This window comes from Myotis lucifugus, unplaced genomic scaffold, assembly GCF_000147115.1.
Source record: "Myotis lucifugus unplaced genomic scaffold, Myoluc2.0 scaffold_21, whole genome shotgun sequence".
NCBI classification, from domain to species: domain Eukaryota; kingdom Metazoa; phylum Chordata; class Mammalia; order Chiroptera; family Vespertilionidae; genus Myotis; species Myotis lucifugus.
In genome coordinates, this window is record NW_005871069.1 from 9,798,698 (window position 1) to 9,822,827 (window position 24,130).

Sequence of the window (24,130 nt, forward strand, 5' to 3'; positions counted from 1 at the left end):
CTGGCTTGTCTTCCAATTCACTGATTCGTTCCTCTGCATCTAGCTTGCTGTTGATCCCTGCTACTGTATTATTTATTTCAGCTATTGGATTCTTCATTTCTGACTTTTTTTTTAATGCTTTCTATGCCTTCATGCTTTGAAGTTCTCACTGCATTCCTTGAGCATCCTTATAACCATTGTTTTGAACTCTGTATCTTGTAGCTTGCTTGCCTCCATTTCATTTAGTTGCTTTTTGGGGATCTTTTTTTTGTTGTTGTTCTTTCATTTGGGGCATGTTTCTTGTCTCCCCATTTTCACTGTTTTTCTGTATTTGTTTCTGAGTATTAGATAGATTTGCCATAGTAGGTGTCTTGCAGGGCTTAGAGGAACAGTCTTTCTAATCTCCTGAGCTCTAGGAATGTTTCTTGTGTGGGTTATGAGAGCCCTCCTGCTATAGTTGAGTTTTAAGTACTATTGGTTTCTCTGTGGGTGGGGTTGCTTCTTCATCTAGCTATAGGGAGCTGAATGTATGAGCTGCTGTGTGGGGTCTGGCTCCACAAAGCTGCATTCTCCCCCAACAGGGTCTGGTGTCTGCCAAGATCTCCCTTTGTGTGTGCTGCTTGTGGAGCTAATTGAGCTTTGCTATAATGTGGTCTGAACCACTGGTTGTATTGGTTCTGGGGTCCCTTGGGAGGGTTTCTAGTGCCAGTAGATGTTAGTCACTGCCAGTGACTTGCCCTGGGCTACCTTTTTGGAGGTACAAAATGATCCACAGTTTGTAGTTGCCTCTGCTGGGCGTGGGAGTGGATGGGAAGGGCCTAGCTGTGCAACAAGACCGATTTCCACCAGCAGTGAACTGGGGGCAGGTCAGCAAAAAGCCCAAGGCTCCCTGAGATCTGCCCTCACCTGTTAGCTTCCTGTTAAGCTCGGTTACTGAAAGAGCCTCTGGTGGTACATGACTTGCTTGAGGGAGGCTTTCAGTGAGTCACCAGTTAGGGCCAAGTGATTTTTACCAGATTGATACAGATTCATCTTGGCATCAGTGCTGGGCCTGAAGCCACTCAGGAACTATCTCAGGGTACACCAAGGTAAGCTGCCACCTGCTATGTGCCTGTGGTCTTTTGGGGTGGGTCACAGGGATTCATCATTGTTCATCAGGTCCACACTGACCAGGGCTGAATGGTGATGCTATTCTGGCATGAGCTAGGAAAAAATGGCCCACCCAAGAAAAAATGGCCTTGCCCAAGAGCAAAACAATTTAGTTCTCTCCAGAGTCTACCTGGGTCGACTAAAGAGCTAATGTTTTTTCTCTGTGGGGGTTGGGAAGCCACTACTCTGGCTGAAGGGGCACTCCAGGCTGGCACTTGGCTATGGCAACAGGGTAAATTGGGTGTGAGCCACAGGTTACTGTGGTCACAGGGTGTGGGGCAGTCCATACTGGCATACAGCTGGCCTCATCTTGCCCGTGATAAGAGGGGAAGGGAAATAGTTTTTGCCCCAGAGCCACACAACTCTGTTTCTTGATTCTCTTTGAGTTCGTTCTCAAGATCCCTTAAGAAAGTATACCACAATCTTAGGCATCAGACTTTTCTGCAGGACATGATGTTGGCTGGGCAGCAGGGAGATCAGGAGGGAGGGATTGTGCAAGTCCCCCTTGGCCGATGCAGATTGGAGGGAAGTTTTGCCCAAGGAAAGATGGCATTTGTGGGTGGTATGGGTGAGGAACTCAGCACTGGGACCCTGGTGGCTGTCCTTGGTGGCTGTCCTTTCAGCTCTCTTCCAAAAGCTACACAGCCCAGTCTGTCGTTACAATACTAAAGTCTGCCCCACCCCATAGTCTCTCTGCTGGAGCCCAGGGTGAGTGGCTGCAAACGTGATTCTGTCTGCTGACCCTTTAATAGGGCACCTGGAATTCCTATCAGAATCCCATCTCTCCCTGGTGGACAGAATCCCTACTGATTTTCACAGTCAGATGTTATATGGGCTCCTCTTCATGACTCTGTTGCTCTGAACTAGGGAGCCTGGTGTGGGGCTTAGACCCCACCTTTCTCAGGGTGGACCTTTTTCAGCTGAGATATCCCTCTGGATTCCCAGCACTGCATGTGGGAGCAGGACCAGTCCTTTTCAAGTTTCTACCCTTCCTACCAGTCTTGATGTGGCTTCTTCTGTGAATCCTTGGTTGTAAGACGGTTAAGCTAGTCTTCAGTTGGTTATTCAGGTTGATTGTTCTATAATTTAGTTGCAATTCCAATTCAAGGCTGATAGGAGGTGAGTATAACATCCATCTACTCTGCCACCATCTGCTGATTTGTACTTTTTCTAACTTAAGTTAGAAATTTAGCTTATTGATTTTAGGTTTTGCTTCCTTTCTAATATTAGTGTGTTTAAGATATTTTCCAATTTCTCTTGTGACTTATTCTTTAGTGGATGGTTTTAAGTTATTTATTTTTTATTTTTTTTATCACCAGACAAATTTTAAGATTTTAATTTCTGTATAAAAAAGGAAATAAGTCAAATCACAAACAGCATTAGTATTATGAATATGTAAGAAGTCACAGAGATCAATAAACTAATCATTAAAATCCCAGTAGAAAAATAGAAACATGCTTATAAAGAACTTATTAAAAAAATCCAATAAGCACATTGCCAATAAAACATAAGAATAAAATTTCTAACAATACAAATAATTCACAAAGAAATATTAATTAAAGTAATAAAGAATATTTTTCCTGCCATATCAGGGAAATCAAAAAAAGAAAAAAAAAGAGGGAGGTCAGTATTGGCTTAGGAGCATCTAGATGGGCATTCTTAAATGTCAGCGTTGAGAGTGTACAACTTTCTTGGGAAACAATTTGTCAATATGTGCAGGGGTTCTTAAAAAGACAGTGGTTTCACTCATACAACTTAACAAAAGGAAGATAAACAATCCAATCAGAAAATGGGCAAAGGACCCAAATAGACACTTTTCTAAGAGTACATAAAGAAGGCCAAGAGATATCTGAAAACATGCTCAAAGTTACTAATCATCCGAGAAATGTAAATCAAAATGACAATGAGGTACCACCTCACACCTGTCAGAATGGCTATCATCAATAAACCAACAAACGACAAGTGCTGACAAGGATGCGGAGAAAAGGAACTCTCTCGCACTGCTGGTGGGAATGCAGACTGGTGCAGCCACTGTGGAAAACTGTATGGAGTTTCCTCAAAAAATTAAAAATGGAACTCCCATTTGACCCAGTAATACCACTTCTAGGAATATATCCCAAGAAATCAGAAACACCAATCAGAAAGGATATATGCATCCCTATGTTCATAGTAGCACAATTTACAATAGCTAAGATTTGGAAACAGACTAAGTGCCCATCAGCAGATGAGTGGATTAGAAAACTGTGGTACATCTACATAATGGAATACTATGCTGCTGTAAAAAAGAAGGAACTCTTACCATTTGCAACAGCATGGATGGAACTGGAAAGCATCATGCTAAGCAAAATAAGCCAGTCCAGAGAAAGATAAATATCACATGATCTCACTCATTTGTGGAATATAATGAACAGCATAAACTGATAAACAAAAATAGAGCCAGTGGGGGGGGGGGGGATATTTTAGAATCTAATAGAAGTAATCCTGCTATTTGCAGATTTTTAATAGTTCCTATAACTTTTGTGATATCATACTATGTTAGTACAGTTTTGATAATATTATTATACCTAAAATCCTTTTTTTCTTGAATTAATGTTTATTGCATGTAATATTATATTTAAGATCATTTTTGAACATTGGTGTTTGTTGCATGTAACATTTTTATATTTAAAATAGTTTTTCTTAGAAAAAATAAATTTTCACTTCTAAAAAATAAGATAGTGGTTTTTATGTAGAACACTACATAGAAACACTACTAATTTGATAAAATAGGATAATGAAAAAGCTAGTCATACTCAAAGATGTTCTTTATAGCACTGCTTAACCTAACACAATAAACACCACCTCGAACAACACAATTAGTACAGCAAAAAATCCATAGGAAATTGTAATAAAAATTATGATAAAGTCCCATCAACAATTACAATACAACCATCAAATATCATTTTTATTTTACTGTGCAGAAGAAAGAATTCAAAACTGTATACACTGTGATCCCATATATAAAAACACATATAGATATAAGCACATAGAAATAAATACTAAATGGGAATATATTAAAATTCTCTCTAGCTTATATAATTACACTTTGTTTTTATTTTATTTTGGAGGTCTTTCTGTATTTTCCAAATTTTCTATAATAAAGGATTACTATATAATCCAAAAATATATTTGGATTTTAAAAGTAATATAAACATTTTAATTGCAAATAATATTTAGAGAGACCTCTCCATGGAAAATGAAAGGAATCCCCACTCTCAGCTGCCTAGTGTTATAGCCTTAATTCCTAGATGAGAGCAAACTTCCCTTGGAGGTTGATTTGCCTGGAGAGAGCATGGAGGCTCCATACGCCTTGCCCCAGGTATCTCCATATCGCTGTTCCTGAGTTCTATTCTTTATAATAAACCAGTAGTCTGGGTAAATTCCCAAGCTAACAAGAAGAAATGTTGTTGGCTCTCTGCTATTCATCCATTTATTTATTCAAACATCACTTGAATGTATGAATCATGGTGACACAGTGAAAGGCGACGATTTACTGCTTTGGGGGGCATGCGTGTGTATGATTAAGAGATGTAAGTGCAGGACTCCAAGATTTACTTCCTTCCTGTTCCAGCGGGATTGCCAAGGAGAATACTATCATCTGGTGGCATTATTCCATGTTTATATTCCATGGAGATCTAGATCTTGATTTGGAAGTTTATGACAAAATATTCAGTGCCTGACTTGACATCAACATTACCAATGAAGGTCATCCCGGTGTCCTCCCCAAACATCCTTTTCAACTGCCCCTGATCCATGCATAGCTGTTCTCTGTTGTCCATTCCACCAGATGGCCTCAAAAGTAACAGACAGAAAAGGGAAATGATTAATGTGGTGGGCTGTTGCCAAATTCTACTTCCTGCCCCAGCCCCAGCATGGACTGAAAAAGGAGTTCATCACATGCCCTTTGGAATCAAGATCATGTTGGCTTCTTAAATATTGTTTTGTGTGTGCAATACCACACATGCAGTTATTTCCTATGGTTCTTGAAAATGTCTTAAAAGTACAACTGAAATTGAGTTTATTTTTGAAGCTTTTTAGTTGTCTTTGAACAGAGGGTGCTACTCTGAACCTTATGTACCAGTAAAGTACAGAAGAAATCAAAGAAAGAGCTACCATCTTGGTCTGAGGGCAGTATTTAAGAGATACACTTAGACATTATAAAAGAGATAAAGGGAAGGAGGGCTGGATAGGTGGGGGGTGGGGAGAGAGAGAGAATTGTAGATGGGGAAGGAGAATAGAGAAGAGAGAAAAGAAGAGAGTTAGGTTTAGGTTTCTGGAAAAATTAAGACCCAAAATAAAGTTGACATTTACTCTTCTTATAAAAACCTTCCTAGAAGAAAACAATGATGAAAGGACTTCTAAAAGTCATTTCTTGTGGACAAAATGTGGAAGGAGCAATCCTATATGTCATCTCTATGGATTTTTTTATTGTAATGGACCTAAGTGGCTGTCCTTTCAGCTTAGTATACACAACTGTATTTTTAGAGCATTTTAGGCTCAATACAATTGAACAGAAAGTAGAGTTTCCCTATACTCTCTACCCTCCTCTCATAGCTGCCTGATCTCTCACCAGTGGAGTATACTAGTATTTGTTATAATAGATGAACAGACATTGACACATTATTATCACCCAAGTGATTAGAGCAACCTGTTTCTAAACTACTTGCTTTTTTAAAATAACAGGCATATATTAAATTTATATTTAAAAGAAAAATATGCATTATGTAACATCTACTGAATTCACAAATTATGAATTATCTATAATAATAAAAGTGTAATGTGATAATTAGACTGGATGCCCTTCCGGATGGCCTTCCAGACGAAGCCAGGGCTGTGAGGGCTGAGGCAGCTGCCACAGCGGGCAGGGGCCAAGGCAGAGCAGCCGCTGCATCAGGCCTCTAGTCTAATCTGATAATAGACAAACATGGTAATTGACCGTACCTTTGCTACGCCTCCCATTGGCTAATCAGCGCAATATGCAAATTAACCGCCAACAAAGATGGTGGCCGGCAGCCACGGAGCTGGAGCAAGCAGGAGGCTTGCTTGCTCCAGTGATGGAGGAAGCCAGCCTGCCGCGGCTGGCTCTGAGCTCCACTCAATAGCAACAAAGTTTCAATTATAGAAGGTAAATAAACCCCAGATACCTGCTTCCAGTCGCCATGGCCATGGACCTGGAGCGAATAAAACAAACAAACAAAAAAAGGAAAGGCTGGGAGCTTCAGTCGCCAGGGGGCTTGGTCAATCTGAAAACAGCCCTCAGCCCCTCACCCAGGCTGGCCAGGCACCCCCGTGGGGACCCCCACCCTGAAGGGGGTTTGGGCAGCGGTGGTGGTAGGAGCCTCTCCCACCTCCTCAGCAGTGCTAAGGATGTCCAACTGCAGCTTCGGCCTGCTCCCCGCTGGCAAGTGGACATCCCACGAGTGCTGCCGGTCTGCCAGAGGGATGTCTGCTAGCTTGGGCCCAATCCCCCAGGGAGCAGGCCTAAGCCAGCAGGTGGATATCCTCCGAGGGGTCCCAGACTGCAAGAGGGCAATAGGCCGGGCTGAGGGACCCCCCTGAGTGCACAAATTTTTGTGCACCGGGCCTCTAGTATATATATAAATGAAAGAATTATAGCATAATTTTTCTGATTTGGTTCTGATTTAGATATTGAATATGAACATTAATTTGTTTACAGATGGTAAAGGGAGGGAGTCATCTATTAGGTACATTATACATACATACATGACTTCATTCTTTTTTAAAAAATAATTCTTTATTGTTGAAAGTATTGCATATGTCCCCCTCCCTCCCTCCCATTGACCTCCTTCATTCTGCCCTTGCCCCCCTCCTCAGGCCTTCACCACCTTATTGTCTATGTTTATGGGTTTTGCATATATGCATACAAGGTCTTTGGTTGATTACCTCCCCGCCACTCACACTCCCCCGCCTTCCCTCTGAGATTCCACACTCTGTTCCATGCTTCCATGTCTCTGGATCCACTCTGTTTATCAGTTTATTTTGTTACTTAGATTCCACGTATGGGTGATATCATGTGATACTTGTCTTTATCTGACTGACATTTCATTTAGCATAATACTCTCCAGATCCCTCCATGCTGTCTCAAAGGGTAAGAGATTCTTATTTTTTACTGCTGCATAGTATTCCGTGGTATAAATGTAGCGTAACTTTTTTATCCACTCATCTTCTGATGGGCACATGTAATTTTTTGAGGAAACTCCATACTGTTTTCCATAATGGCTGCACCAGTGTGCATTCCCAAAGCCATGTACTAGGTTCCCTTTTCTCCACATCCTTGCCAGCACTTGTTGTTTGTTGATTTGTTGATGGCAGCCATCCTGACAGGTGCGAGGTGACACCTCATTGTTGTTTTAATTTGCCTCTCTCTGATGATCAGTGAGTTTGAGCATTTTCTCATATGTCTCTTGGACATCTTTATGTGTACTTTGGAGAAGTGTCTATTTAGGTCCCGTACCAATTTTTTAACTGGATTATTTGTCTTCCTTTTGTTAAATTGTATGAGTTCCTCATATACTTTGGATATTAACACTTTATCTGATGTATCATTGCCAAATGTGGGCTCCCTTTTCATTTTGTTGATGGTTTCTTTTGCTGTGCAGAAGCCTTTTATTTTGATGTAGTTTCATTTGTTTATTTTCTCCTTAGTTTCCTTTGCCCTAGGAGATGTATCCATAAACATATTGCTACGAGTGATTTCTGAAATTTTGCTGCCTATGGTTTCTTCTAAGATTTTTATGGTTTCACGGCTTACATTGAAGTCTTTTATTTATTTTGAGTTTATTCTTATGTATGGTGTAAGTTGGTGGTCTAGTTTCATTTTTTTTTGCATGTATCTGTCCAATTTTCCAACACTATTTATTGAAGAGACTGTCTTGACTCCATTGTATGCTCTTGCCTCCTTTGTCAAATATTAACTGAACATAATGGCTTGGGTAGATTTCTGTTCTGTTCCATTGATCTATATACCTGTTCTTGTGCCAGTACCAGGCTGTTTTGATTATGGTGGCTTTGTAGTATAACATGAAATCTGGTATTGTGATTCCTCCAGCTTTGTTCTGCTTTCTCAAGATTGCTGTAGCTATTCAAAGTCTTTTTTTTATTCCATATAAATTTTTGGAGTATTTTTTCTAGACCTGTGAAATATGATGTTGGTATTTTAATAGGGATTGTATTGAATCTGTAGATTGCCTTGAGTAGTATGGATATTTTAATGATGTTGATTCTACCAATCCATGAAAGACATTATATTCTTCTACTTGTTTATATCTTCTTCTATTGATTTTTTTCAACGTCCTGTAGTTTTTGGAGTACAGGTCTTTTGCCTCCTTGGTTAAATTTATTCTTAAGTATCTTAATTTTTTGATGTAATGGTAGATGGGATGGTTTATTTAATTTCAATTGGTGTTTAAAAATGTGAGGGAATTTGGGTGTTAATTTTGTATCTTGCCATGTTTTCAAATTCATTTATTAAATCTAGTAGTTTTTTTTATAGAGTCTTTAGGGTTTTTCAGGTACAGTATCATGTCATCTGCGAATAATGAGAGTTTTACTTCCTCCTTTCCAATTTGGATGCCTTTTATTTCTTCCTCTTATCTGATTGCTATGGCCAGGACTTCCAGAACTATGTTGTACAAGAGTGGTGAAAGAGTCTTATTCCTGTTCTTAGGGGAAATGGTTTTACTTTTTGCCCATTGAGTATGATTTTGGCTGTAGGTTTTTCATGTATAGGCTTTATTATGTTGAGGGATAATCTCTCTATTCCCACTTTATTGAGAGGTTTTTGGTTTTTTGTTTTTTTTTTAATCAAAAAAGGGTGTTGGATTTTGTCGAATGCTTTTTCTGCATCGATTGATATGATCATGCAGTTTTTGTCTTGCAATCTGTTTATGTGCTGTATCACATTTACTTATTTGCAAATATTGTACCTGCCTTGCCTCCCCAGAGTAAATTTCAGTTGGTCATAATATATGATCTTTTTAATATATTGCTGGATCCGATTGACTAAAATTTTGTTGAGGATTTTAGCATCTATGTTCATCAAGGATATTGGCCTGTAATTCTCTTTCTTTGTAGTGTCTTTATCTGGTTTTGGAATTAGAGAATGCTGGCCTCAATAAAAGAGCTTGGAAGTGTTTCTTCCTATTAGATTTAAAAAATAGTTTAAGTAGTATAAGAGATAGTTCTTTGAGTGTTTGGTAAAACTCCCTTGTGAAGCCATCACACCCATGCTTTTGTTTGTTGGGAATTTTTTGATTACTGTTTCTATTTCATCAGTTGTTGTTGGCCTATTCGGGTTTTCTGATTCTTCCTTATTCAGTTTTGGGAGAGTGTATTTTTCTAGGAATTTGTCCATTTTATCCACATTGTCCAGCTTGTTGGCATATACTTGTTCATAGTATTTTCAGACAATTGTTTTTATTTCTGTAGTGTCAGTGGTTACTTCTCCATTTTCATTTCTGATCTTGTTATATGGGTTCTCTGTTTCTTTATGAGTATGGCTAATGGTTCATCAATGATGTTTAACATTTCAAAGAAGCAACTCTTATTTTCATTGACTTTTTGTATTTTTTTTATTCTATATTTTGTTTCCAGGAAGTTTTTATTTCTTTCTTGATCTCACTTCTAACCCATTCATTGTTTAGTAACATGCTATTTAGCCTCCATATGTTAGAATGTTTTGGGGTGTATTTACTATAATTGATTTCTAATTTCATTCCACTGTGATCTGAGAAGATGCTTGATATGATTACAACCTTCTTGAACTTGTACAGATGTGATTGTGTCCTAACATGTTGTCTATCTTTGTGAATGATCCATGTGCACTTGAGAAGAATGTATATTCTTCAGCTTTGGGGTGAAATGTTTTATAAATCTCAATTAAATCTTTCCGACCCAGTGTGTCCTTTAGAGTCACTGTTTTCTTGTTAATTTTTGTCTAGAAAATCTATCAAATGAAGTCAGCTGGATGTTAAAGTCTACTACTATGACTGTATTGTTGTAGATCTCTCCCTTAAAGTCCTCTAGAAGTTCTTTTTATATATTTAAGTATTTCTATATTAGGTGCATATATATTTACCAGGGTTATACCCTCTTGTTCGATCGAGCCCTTTAGTATTATGTAGTGACCTTTGTTGTCTCTTGAGATGGCCTTCATCTTGAAGTCTGTTTTGTTAGCTATGAGTATTGCTACTCCAGCTTTCTTTTTCTCTTCCATTTGTATGGAAAATTTTATTCCATCCCTTCACTCTCATCCTATGTGTCTTTTGTTTTGAGGTTGGTCTCTTGTAGACAGCATATAGTTGGGTCATGTTTTTGTATCCATTCACCTACCATGTGTCTTTTGATTGGAGCATTTAATCCATTTACATTTAAGCTTATTGATAGGTACTTATTTATTGCCATTTGCTTTCTGTCTGGCTAAGTTTCTCTCTCTATTTCTTCTTCTTATTATAGCAGGCCCTTTAGCTTTTCTTGTAATGCTGGCTTGCTGATGATGTACTCCTTTGGCCTTTTTTTTTTTTGTCTGGGAAGCTCTTTATTTCACCATCTATTTTGAATGATAGCCTTGCTGGATATAGTAATCTTGGTTTCAGATCCTTGTTTTCCATGACCTTAAATACTTCATGCCATTTCATTCTGGCCTGTAGCGTTTCTGATGAGAAATCAGGTGTCACCCATATGGAAGCTCAGTTTTGTAGGTAACAGTTTGCTTTTCCCTTGATGCCTTTCTTTGTCTTTAATTTTTGGCATTTTAATTATGATGTGTCAGTGTGTGATGCTATTTGGGTTCTTCTTGCTTAGGGTTTTCTGTGCCTCCTGAACTTGTGTGACTTTTTCCTTCTCCAGGTTAGGTAAGTTTTCTGCCATTATTTCTTCAAACACTTTCTCTCTCCCATTACTTCTGCCATTAGTTCTTCAAACACATTCTCAATCCCTTTCTCCTTTTCTGCCTCTTCTGACACATGTGCTATTCGAATATTGTTACACTTCCATTTGTCCCACGGCTCCCTTAAGCTGTCCTACTTTTTAATTATTTTTTCTTTTTGGTTATCTGATTGAGTGATTTTTTTAAAAAAAATTAAATCTTTATTGTTCAGATTATTACAGTTGTTCCTCTTTTTTCACCCCATAGCTCTCCTCCACCCAGTTCCCACCCCACCCTCTGCCCTTACCCCTCCCACTGTCCTCATCCATAGGTGTACGATTTTTGTCCAGTCTCTTCTGCACCCCCACACCCCTTTCCCCCCAAGAATTGTCAGTCCACTCCCTTTCTATGCCCCTGGTTCTATTATATTCAACAGTTTACTCTGTTCATCAGATTTTTTATTCACTTGATTTTTAGATTCACTTGTTGATAGATATGTATTTGCTGTTCATAATTTTTATCTTTACCTTTTTCTTCTTCCTCTTCTTAAAGAATACCTTTCAGCATTTCATATAATGCTGGTTTGGTGGTGATGAACTCCTTTAGCTTTTTCTTCTCTGTGAAGCTCTTTATCTGACCTTCAATTCTGAATGATAGCTTTGCTGGGTAAAGTAATCTTGGTTGTAGGTTCTTTCTATTCATCACTTTGAATATTTCTTGCCACTCCCTTCCGGCCTGCATAATTTCTGTTGAGAAATCAGCTCACAGTTGTATGGGTACTCCCTTGTAGGTAACTGACTGTTTTTCTCTTGCTGCTTTTAAGATTCTCTCTTTGTCTTTTGCTCTTGGCATTTTAATTATGATGTGTCTTGGTGTGGTCCTCTTTGGATTCCTTTTGTTTGGGCTTCTCTGTGCATCCTGGACTTGTAAGTCTATTTCTTTCACCAGGTAGGGGAAGTTTTCTGTCATTATTTCTTCAAAAAGGTTTTCAGTATCTTGCTCTCTCTCTTCTTCTGGCACCCCTATAATTTGGATGTTGGTGCGCTTGAAGTTGTCCCACAGGCTCCTTACACTATCTTCATATTTTTGGATTCTTTATTCTTTTCTGGTTGGGTATTTTTTGCTTCTTTGTATTTCAAATCTTTGACTTGATTCTTGGGATCCTCTTGTCTGCTGTTGGATCTCTGTATATTATTCTTTATTTCAGTCAGTGTATGCTTAATTTCTAGTTGGTCTTTTTTCATATCCTCCAGTGTCTCACTAAATTTATCGGCAGTTTCTAGAAAATTCTTGAGTAACCTTATGACCGTGGTTTTGAACTCTATATCCAGTAGTTTGCTTTCCTCCATTTCTGTCATTTGTGACCTGTTTCTTTGTCTCTGCATTTTTTATGCTTCCCTGTGTTGGTAGAGTGGCTTTGTGTGCTAGGTGTCCTATAGGGCCCAGTGGCTCAGCCTCCCCAATTACCTGAGGTGGACACTCTTGGTGCACCCCTTTGTGGACTTTGTGCACAGTCTTGTTATAGTTAAGCCTTGATTGTTGTAGGTATCACTGGGAGGAATTGACCTCCAGGCCAATTGGCTGTGAGAATCAGCTGTGTCTATGGTGGGAGAACTTCTTACTGAAGACACCCTTATGGGGCAAGACTTGCTTCAGTGGGGCTTTGGTGCTCACTGAGTCTGTCCCCTGAGTGTGTCCCTTATGGATCTGAGGAGTTGTAATCTGGATGGTCCCACTCTGACCACTGGGTACACTGGCTCTTGGATCTAAGGAGGTGCTAATTTAGCCTCTGCCTGAGGCTACCCAGCAGGAGCTCCGAAGAGATCTTCAGATTCCCCTTCCTTGTTTGGGGTTTGGAGTTGCCCAGATGAGGCCCAGCTGTGAAGCAATGCAAGCTGCTGTGGGGCCTTGGGCCTTCTCTTGGAAGTTCTGGGTCTGTCTGGCCCAGCTGAAGTTTGTTAGGTAATTTTCAGATTGCAAAGGGCCCAGGCATTCATATGCAAAAGCCTCTGCCACAGCTTGGGTGGGGCGGGGTCTCAGGGAATCAACAGGGCGGAGCAAGCAGCTATGGCTGATCCTCAGCCCTGCCCTAAGAGGCCTGTCTCAGTGTCCCGGTAATCGCTGCTAGCACCTCTTTGAGAAAGCCACCCTCGAGTTCCGAGTTCTGCCCGCTGCCAGACAGTCCAGTTTCTCCCCGTATGAGTCTGGGTCCTGTTCAGAGCAGTCGGGGGCTTGTGACTCCCTCCCGATTCAAAAAGACAGCCACATCCTCAGTTGCCAGCCCTTGCCACGCGTGCCTTTGTACCTCTGCACTTTACTTCCACACCTCCTTTGAGTCTCAGTGTGCTTTTCTCTTTCCTTCTAGTTGTAGAATTTCCACTCAGCCAGCCTTCCTGTAGTTCTGGATGATGTCCGTTTTGTCTTTTAGTTGTATTTTGAATTTGTTGTGTGAGGCAGCAATTTCCGGTGTTTACCTATGCCGCCATCTTGGTTTCTCTCTCTACCCTGTCTTCTAAGTCACTCTTTTAATCCTCATCTTCCCCTAATCTACTGTGTATTCCTTCCAATGTGTTCTTTATTTATGCTATGTCATTCTTTATTTCTGTTTACATAATTACTATATCTTTTTTCATGCTGTTGAGTATCTTTACCATTATTATTTTGAACTCTGTATCAGATAAATTTCTTATCTCCATTTCATTGATCTCTCTTCTGGAGATTCTCTTGTTCTTTCACTTGTGATTTGTTTCTTTTTCTCCTCATTTTGGCTTCCTATATTTGTGAATCTGTATTAGGTAGATCTGCTGCTCCCCTCAATCTCTGGTGCAGGACAGTGTTAAATGCTGTTTCTGACTAATTAGATCAGACAGAGACTCAAATAATCAAGAGACTTTCTCTGCCTATAGACTGATAGGATTCTGTCTTGAATTGCCCTCAGACAATCGTTCAAAGATGTGGAAAGAGTTTTTTTTTTTTTTTTCCCAACAGGGTGGGTCAATTGTTTCTGCCTGGAGGCTAATTGCTATTCTCAGTCTCTTTATGGGTCTCAGAAACTCTACACTGTGGAATAGGTGTTTTCCAATAGAGTGGGTCAGCTGTCTTACCCCCAGAGAAAGCAGTCTGTATAGCAGTTGTTTGAGTGAGAAAGATGAACTCTGCAGTGTGAGGGAATGACTCAGCACAGGAAACTGGGATGTCTGCTTTATAACCTCTATCCCCAGAGCCTCCAGTCCTAGCAGAAGCTCACACAGCTCCAGTTAACTCTACCCTCCCTCTGCCAGAGCACAAGGTGAGTGGCTCCACAGGGTATTTTGTGTGTTGGCCCTTTAAGAGGGCCCTAAATTTTTAGCCATCCCACCCTGGCTGACAGCAACCCCCTGATGTTCACAGCAAGATGTTATGTGGGTAACCTTGTCAGTTTTGGTGCTCTCTGCTTGGGTACCCAGCATGGGGATTAGAACCTAGAGTTCTTGGTACCAACCCCCCACACCTGAGATATCTCTCCGGAAATTCAGTTGCTGTCTCTGGGGGCTCAGCCAGCCTTCTCGTGCCTCTGTCCTTCCTACCAGTCCTATGTAGTACCCACTTTCATTCCTCGGTTATTTGGGTTCTCTCCAGCTAGTCTTCTGTTGATTAGGAAGATTTTTTATATTTTCTTTTTTAAAAATTATTTATTGTTTAAAGTATTACATATGTCTCCTTTTCCTTCCATTGACCTCTCCCTGGCCACTATTACTTCCCAGCACATCCCCTCACCCCCTCTACTGCCTGTGTCCATTGGTTATGCTTATATGCATGCATACAAGTCCTTTGTTTGCTCTCTTACCTGCCCCCCACCCGCCTTCCCTAGGAGGTTTGATGGTCTGATCAATGCTTCTATGTCTCTGGATCTATTTTTGTTCACCAGTTTATGTTGTTCATTATATTCTACAATGGGTGAGATCATGTGATATTTATCTTTCTCAGACCGGATTATTTAGCTTAGCGTAATGCTCTCCCGGTCCATCCATGCTGTTGCAAATGGTACAAGTTCTTTCTTTTTTATAGCAGCGTAGTATTCTGTTGAGTAGATGTACCACAGTTTTCTAATGTACTCATCTGCTGATGGTCACTTAGGCTGTTTCCAAATCTTGGCTATTGTAAATTGTGCTGCTATGAACATAGGAGTGCATATATCCTTTCTGATTGGTGTTTCTGATTTCCTGAGATATATCCCTAGAAGTGGGATTACTGGGTCAAATGGGAGTTCCATTTTTAATTTTTGAGGAAACTCCATACTTTTTTCCACAGTGGCTTCACCAGTCTGCATTCTCACCAGCAGTGCACATGATTCCTTTTTCTCTACATCCTCGCCAGCATTTGTCCTTTGTTGATTTGTTGATGATAGCCATTCTGACAGGTGTGAGATGGAACCTTGTTGTCATTTTGATTTGCATCTCTTGGATGATTAGTGACTTTGAGCATGTTTTCATATGTTCCTTGGCCTTCTGTAAATCCACTTTCAAGAAGTGTGTATTTAGGACCTTTGCCCATTGTTTCACTGGATTGTTTATCTTCCTTTTGTTAAGTTGTATGAGTTCCCTATAAATTTTGGAGATTAAACCCTCATCAGATATAACATTGGCAAATATGTTCTCCCATGCAGTGGGCTTTCTTGTTGTTTTATTGATGGCTTTTTTTTTTTTTGCTTTTTATTTTGATATAGTCCCATTTGTTTATTTTCTCCTTAGTTTCCATTGTCCTAGGAGCTCTATCGGTAAAGAGATTGATTGCTACGACTTGTCTGGTATTTTGTTGCCTATGGATTCTTTTAATATTTTTATGGTTTCCCGTCTTACGTTTAAGTCCTTTATCCATTTTGAGGTTATTTTTGTGCATGGTGTAAGTTGTTGTTCTAGTTTTATTTTTTTGCATGTATCTGTCCAATTTTCCCAACACCATTTATTGAAGAGAGTATTTTGACTCCATTGTATGCTCTTGCCTCCTTTTTTCAAATATTAATTGAGCATAAGGGCTTGGGTCGACTCTGGGTTCTCTGTTCTGTTCCATTGGTCTATATGTCTGTTTCTGTGCCAGTACCAATTTTGAGAACAGTGGCTTTGTACAATAGCTAATATCTGGTATTGTGGTCCCTCCAACTCTGTTCTTCTTTATTAGGATTGCTGTAGCTGTTCGGGGTCTTTTTTTATTACATATGGAATGTTTGGAGAGTTTTTCTAGGTCTGTGAAATATGCCATTGATATTTTAATGGAGATTGCATCGAATCTATAGATTGCTTACGGTAATAGAGACATTTTAACATTGTTGGTTCTACCAATCCATGAACATGGTATATTCTTCCATCTTTTTATGTCTTCCTCTATCTCTTTTTTCAATGTCCTGTGGTTTTCCAAGTACAGGTCTTGTACTTCCTTAGTTGAGTTTATTCCTAGTTATCTTGATTTTTTTTGTTGTAATGTTAAATGGGATTGTTTTTTAGTTTCTCTTTCTGTGAGTTCATTATTGGTGTATAAAAAAGCCATTGTTTCCTGGGTTTTAATTTTGTATCCTGCTACATTGCTGAATTCATTAATTAAATCTAGTAGTTTTTTTAAAAAAATATATCTCTATTGATTTCAGAGAAGAAGGGAGAGGGAAAGAGAGATAGAAACATCAATGGTGAGAGAGAATAATTGATTGGTTGCCTCTTGCACATCCCATACTGGGAATCAAGCCTGCAACACCGGCATATGCCCTTGACCACAGTCAAACCAGGACCCTTCAGTCCGTAGTTTGATGCTCTATCCATTTAGCCAAACCAGCTAGGGCAAGATAGTACTTTTTTGATGGAGTCTTTAGGGTTTTCTATGTACAATATCATGTCATCTGTAAATAATGACAGTTTTACTTCTTCTTTTCCAATTTGGATGCCTTTTATTTATTCTTCTTGTCTGATTGATATGGCTAGCACTTCTAGTACTATTTTGAACAGGAGTGGTGAAAATAGGCATCCCTGTCTTATTCCTGTTCTTAGGGGAAATGGTTTTAATTTTTGCCCATTGAATATGATGTTGGCTTGTAGGTTTGTTAGATAAGGTTTTGGTTATATTGAGGTATGGCCCCTCTATTCCCACTTTGCTGAGGGTTTTTATCAAGAAAAGCTATTGGATTTTATCAAATGATTTTTCTGCATCAATTGATATGTGATTTTTCCTCTCAATTTGTTTATGTGATGTATCACATTTATTGACTTGCGGATATTATTCCAGACTTGCATCCCCGGAATAAATTTCATTTAGTTATGATGTATGATCTTTCTAATGTAGTGCTGGATATGATTTGTTAGAACTGTGTTGAGGATTTTCACATCTATGAGGGGCCCGATGCATGAAATTCATGCAAGAGTAGGCATTCCTTCCCCCTGCTGCTGGCACCAGCTTCCCTTTGGCACCTGGACCCGGGCTTCCATTCAGCCGCCGGCGGGCACCTGGGACCAAGGCTTCCCTCTGGCCACTGGCAGGTACCCGGGACCCGGGCTTTCCTTGCAGCCCTAGCTTCATCCAGGAGGTCGTTTGGTCTAACTAGCATATTATGCTTTTATTATTGTAGACTAGGGGCCCAGTGCATGAATTTGTGTACCTTGTGGGCTGCGAGGCTGCAGTAGGCACAGGGGCAGGTCTCGGCCCATCCTCCATGCCCCCATCTGGCTCCTCCTGCTGTGGCCCCTGGTCCTCTGTCTGCCAGCAGCCCTACTCCCGCCACCACCACTCCCATGCACTTACAGCGCTGGTCCCGCTAATACCTGCTGACGGCGCAGTGCGACGGACCAGCACCAGCAGTGGGTGCGAGCAGGGCCAGCACTGTCAGTGAGTGTGAGCGGCTGCTACCCTGTTACCCCTCAGGAGCAGGAGGAGGTGGAGAAACCCTCAGGGGCGATCAGGGCCGGCAGCCGCCGCTCACACCTGTTGATGGTGCTGAGCAATCGGGACTGGCGGCAGGCACTGGCAGTGGGCGCAAGTGGCGGCTCCGGTGCTGGCTGTGGGTGTGAGTGGTGCTGGCACTGGCAGTGGGTGCAAGCAGTGGCTCTGGCACCGGCAGCAGGTGTGAGTGGGGCCAGCGCTGGCAGCAGGTGCGAGCACTGGGCGGGGCTGCAGTGCGCGGGAGCAAAGAATTTTCAGTAACCACCAGAAGCTTGCCCTGATGATAGCGACTGGCGCCCCTGCTCACCTGCTCCACCATCCCGCCGCAACCGATGCCCGCCATGTTGCACGCACGCCCCCTGGTGGCCAGCGCACGTTATAGCGACTGGTTGTTCAGTTCTGGTTGTTTCGTCATTTGGTCTATTTGCATATTAGCCTTTTATTATATAGGATAAGTACTTGTTTGTAGCCATTTTTATTCCTTCTGCCTGTGTTCCTTCTTGCCTTTCTATTTCTTCTTTTTATAACAGTCCCTTTAGTATTTCTTGCAATGCTGGCTTGGTAGTAATAAACTCCCTTAGCCATTTTTTGTCTGCAAAGCTCCTGATTTTCCCTTCAGTTTTGAATGATAGCCTTGCTGGATGGAGTATTCTTGGATTCAGTCCCTTGCTTTGCATTACTTTTTATACTTCATTCCATTCCCTTCTGGCCTGATCTGTTTCTGTTGAGAAATCATTTGATAATCTAATGGGAGATTCCTTGTAGATAACGCTGTCTCTACCTTTCAGCCCTTAAGATTCTCTCTTTGTCATTAACATTTGCCATTGTATTTACAACGTGTCTTGGTGCGGGTCTTTTTGGGTTCATCTTAATTTGGACTCTGTGCTTGTGTGACTTTTTCCTTCCCCGCATCAGGCAAGTTTTCTGTCATTATTTCTTCCAATAGGGTTTCTAATCCTTGCTTGTCTTCTTGTCCTTTTGGCACCCCTTTTATACAGATGTTGCTTCTTTTCATGTTGTCCCATAGCTCCCTTAAGCTTTCCTCCTGCTTTCTAATTTTTTTTTCCAATTGCTGTTCAGATTGGGTCGGTTTTTCTGCCCTGTCTTCTAACTCGCTGATTCGGTCCTCAGCGTCTTCTACTCTACTGTTGAAACCTTTCATTGTGTGTGTGTGTTTTGTTTTTTATTGTAGCTATATCATTCTTCATTTCCTCTTGATTCTTACATAAGTTGGTAATTTTCTCATCCAGCTGGTTTAGGAACTGTATGACCCTTACTCTGAATTCTTTCTTTGACATATTTCTTGCCTGCATTTAATTTAGTTCTTTTCCTGGTGATACCTCCTTTTCTTTCCTTTGGGTTTTTTTTTTTTTTGTCTTTCCCTTTTTCTGTCTCTTTCTGGCTCTGGGCACCCTGTTTGGGGTTCGAGGTGTTGAAGCCCCTAGTGATTCAATAATTCTTGCTAGACTGGAGGCTGGGTCTGCCTTGAGTTTCACACCTTTATTGTCTCTACTCTGAGTTGTACCCTCTTCTCCCATGGTTCTGGTCCCTCAGTTGTCCACTTCAGATTCTCAGGGTCAGTGGGGGTATGTGTACAATTCCTGTAGTGTGTGACTCCTTTTGAGGGCTCAGAGCCCTCTTGCATGCAATTCACTGTGTGGCCCCGGCACCCAAGGCAGGATGGCGCCCTAGTTTCCTCTGGCAGTGCACATGGAGCGTGGTCCTGTGACCTGTGGCTGGGCATACCAGGTTGCACCAGCAGCTCTGACCTGGGTATATTTTTGTTTTAATTCCAGTTTGGGTCATGGGAGCATGTCCATGCAGCATCCATTTACTCCTCTGCCATTTTTAATCCATGATTTCATTCTTAGGATTTGAAACATCTTTAAAAAATAACCTAGTTGAATGACTCATGTGTTACATATATTTAGTGTATTAAAGTAGTCTTTATTATTGAAGGAATAACTTAATGATCAAATTATATTAGTTATTAACATTTCATTTAAAATAAGCTAAGATTCAGGAATAAAATTTTTTTCAATATTTTATCTCAAAGTACTTTTAAAGTATTTTTATTTTTATGTAAGGTATCCTGTAATAAGTGTAATTTTTTTGTTTGATTTTAGAATACTATAATTTTAAATTTATGAAAATTGTGAATTAAAAGTACTAATCATGTGTATGTAATAATTTTCTTTTACATTATGAAATAAAATTTTATCACAGGTTTCGTCTTGATATATATCGTTGTTTGGCCAGTCCAGCTCTAATAATGTTAACAGAGGAGGATCCAATTCTGAGAGCATTTGAACTTAGTGCTGATTTAAAAGAACTAAGCCTTGTGGAGGTGGAATTCAGGTGGGAATGAATAGAAATTATAAATTATATTTTAACTTTTTTTCCAGAATATTTTCAGCCTGACTTTTTCATAGGGTAATTTAAAATATGTATTTACATTTGATTCAAGATGATAGACCTTGCTGCCACCTACTGGGATTTCCCTTCTCTCTCAGTGGAATAGACCCTGGTATAATTTAGATCACGTCTTCCCATCTGCTCTTTGCCCCTCTTGCACCACTCTTGCTTTGTTCCACATTGCCAAAAGCATCCGAGGGCAGTGGGAAGAGGAGTGGGAATGGCAGCTTGAGCAAGGACAAACAGTTTATAACTACTCTCTGTCCTACCTTCCTTACTCCACATCTATAGTCCTTGGAGTATGATTCTTCATAACGTTTAGAAGCATGTGGAATGCTTTCTGAATGTCAGGGATGTTCCACACAGAGAGACCTAGTTTGTTTTCACTGTTTAGTGAGAGTTTCTGTTAGGAGAAGTATAACATGTAGACATTTCTTCTGAAATGAAGAGTTATGTGCAGTTTGTATACCCCCCAAATCGCTGTTAATCATTTCTTCATAGATAGTTAAGTTGGGGGGAGGGGACCTTTGGAAAAAACAGCCTATTAAACTACTGATAGACATTTAAAAAAATTTTTTTTAGAAAACTACAATTAGTCAACTTGAGGAAAAGCTTTGAGACTTTCCCTTAAGTTAAAGTATCCCTGATGGCCCTCCAAAGAAGGAAGAATTGATCAAGATTTCTGGCCAGTTCCCACCTTTTTTTTCATGTCCAGCTGATGGTGGAGCCATGTCTTACATTGCTTTCCTCCAATGATTTGATAAGATTGGGAAAATTCAAACTTTTATTTACTGGAAGGGCAAAATGAAGCTTGCAATTTTCTTTGCCTTTATAGCAGTACATAGTGTGTGTTCTTGAGAGCTTTTAGTTCCAGAAATCTTTAAAAATACCTGTTTATACGTTTTCAAGTTTGGAACTACTATCTTTTAATTTGGATATATTAAAATTTACCTCAACTTGAAATGACAAAGTATATACTTGGATGAACATGAGACTTGCTTAAAATGTAATTTTTTGCTACTTTAATTAGCAGATGAGACTGTTAATAAAGTATTTCTTTTAAATATGAAGAACTTTCTATTATAATCTCATAGAGTTCTGAGTTACCATATAAAATACAATTCCTTCCAAAAAGAGATTTGAAACAACTACTATGATTAAATTATAATCATAGACTAATAAAGTTAGATTTTGAAGTGATCATAGAATCCTTTTCTATAACCCCTTGTTTTTATAGGCAGGGAATGTGATCTATATAGGTTACCTGTTTTACTGGTACCAACATCTAATTAGGAACAGAGTTGACATTGGAAGTAGGAGCAGAGTTGTAACTAGAACAGAGGACTCTTTGCATCTAGTCTACTATATCTTCATCCAAATTATACAGACTCTTCGCAGTCTTTCAGGAATTTATTAGAGCTTAAGCAAATTAGGTTGATTAAATGTATTCATTTTACCTTTGAATATAGTGGTTTTACAATCTTTATCTAAGGTGAGATATCTTTGTAAAAATATACACTCTAGATTAATGTTCCCACCTGCAACTAGATTTCTAGACTGAAGCAGGTACTAATTCAGTTGTTAAAGAAATCCAACTATTTATTCTTAGGTATTTTGGTAACATAGTAAATGCAAAGAATGGATGAGAAAAATGTTAGCCCCTAAGAATTTTTAATTTTTTTAGTTATAACTTTATGCAGCCAGTTTATGGAAGACCCTGTTTTAGAGAAATATTAATCAATAGGAAATCTTCCTATTTTCCCTTCCTTTCCCTTTAAGAAAAAAAAAAGGAATAACAATTTCTGAAGTTCAATGGACTCATAATTATTTATTTCTAACTTTATTCTTAAATTATTATACTCAGATATAAATTTAATATAATGAATATATTTTTTAAAAATTGTCTACTAAAACTTCTTAGTTCCTCACAAATTGATTTAGGCCTGACTTTAACAAGCAGTTAAATCCTAAGTTTTAAGGAAATGTGATTCTGAAAGAGAATTCTTGACATGTTTTAGGATCTTTCTTTTTAACTTGAATTTTTTTCAAATGAACACTGTAAAAATGAATCAAAATACTATTTTAATATCAGAAGTAGCATAAACATGTGGTAGACTGTTATTGAAAAAATGTTTAGTTAAAAACTATAGAATAACATTTATTGGTTAGCATAAATATATTGTTATCTATTGTTTAGATAAGTAATATAAAAGGAAGTTTTATACCAAACTTATAGAGAATAAGGGAAAATGAATTAAGAGAAGAGTTGGTTGACAAATATCAGAATTTCTAGGGATATCAGTATATATATGGAAAATATATATATATATATATATATATATATATATATATATATATATATGGAAGCATTGTGTGAACACCATGAACATAACTGTATTATAGTTTTCCCCAAAGCTGTGGAAAATTAATACACAGTAGGTTCCTTTGACAGTCAGCACATAATGACTTCACACACCACTATCAGAACTAAAATGTTACTGAGTAAAAGTTTTCTAGTGAATATAGCGTAGTTGGAAGTTGGAAGTGACATTTCTAACAATCAACCATTGTATTTTGCAGGAATGATTATGAGGAACTAGCCCGGCAATGTAAAATGTTTGCTAAAGATTTGCTTGCACAAGCCCGGAATTCACGCGAATTGGAAGTTATTCTAAACCATACATCTAGTGATGAGCCTCTTGACAAACGAGGATTATTAGAAGAAAGAATGAATTTAAGTCGTCTAAAACTTGCTATCAAATATAACCAAAAGGAGGTATGAGCGTTTCTGTAATGTATTTAAATTATTTCCTCCACAGTAGTCTAGTGGCTCAGGGCAAAGGCTTTGGAGCAGCACATATAAGTTGAGATCCTAGTTCTTCATAAAAATGTGTGTCCTTAGGAAAGTTATTGAATCTGTCTGAGCTTTAGTTTTAAGAATTAACTAAGAATATATAGTTAAGAGTTTAGTATAATGAGTACTAGTATTAAGCAAGTATTCAGGGATAATTGCTATTATTTTTAATTTTAATAATAATATATATTAATTTAATGTTTGGGGAAATATTAGCTACACAGGTAAGATCTTATGTCATGACCTCACAGTAAACTTTCCCTCTTGTGTTTTGTTTTTCCTAGTTTGTTTTATTGATCTGTTATAATAGTTCTTTATATAGTAATGCTACCTATCTGCTTAAAAATAAAGTATCAGATGTTATGTTTCCTGATTCTTATTTGTTAATTCATTGTGAAATCCGAAGGTGGAGAGGCACATGGTAATATAACTAAGTTGAATCTGGCTCTTCTGGCATCATCCCTTCCTATTAAGGGAAATATCTATTTCTACTCCCCTTACACATACATACACATGATTCAGGAACTTGAAGAAGAAAGGTATGTATTTTAAATTTCATTTTAGGGATAATTTACTAAACATTTTATATTTAGACAATGATATCTAGTTGACAGTATGGAGTATTGATAAATGGTACTTCAAAGGTATTGCTTCTGAGACCCATTTTTATTATCAACATAGATGTTGGAATAAAACTTGTTTATCAAATTTATTTTAATATAAAAATGGGGCCTGAATAGATAATGGTAAAAAACAAAATACAGAACCTTTGATCCTAGGAACAGAATGATTATTTTTATCTTGGTTTAAAATTTGAGCCTCACAATAGGTTTGATACAGGAATTTTAAGATGTTTTCCTTAAGATTACCTAGATAATATATTGCTTATCCAGATCTCTGCCTTCAAG

General features: G+C 38.9%; 1 protein-coding gene across 1 annotated transcript in view; it reads left to right on the forward strand.

The window, feature by feature from the left end:
- TRPC1 (transient receptor potential cation channel subfamily C member 1) overlaps nucleotides 1-24,130 on the forward strand; it is a 162,663-nt gene that overhangs the window by 62,075 nt on the left and 76,458 nt on the right. Inside the window, exons 6-7 of the mRNA XM_014453217.2 lie at nucleotides 20,180-20,311; nucleotides 22,949-23,144. Of these exons, the coding sequence (XP_014308703.1) occupies nucleotides 20,180-20,311; nucleotides 22,949-23,144 (328 nt within the window). The remainder of the gene's footprint in view (nucleotides 1-20,179; nucleotides 20,312-22,948; nucleotides 23,145-24,130) is intronic.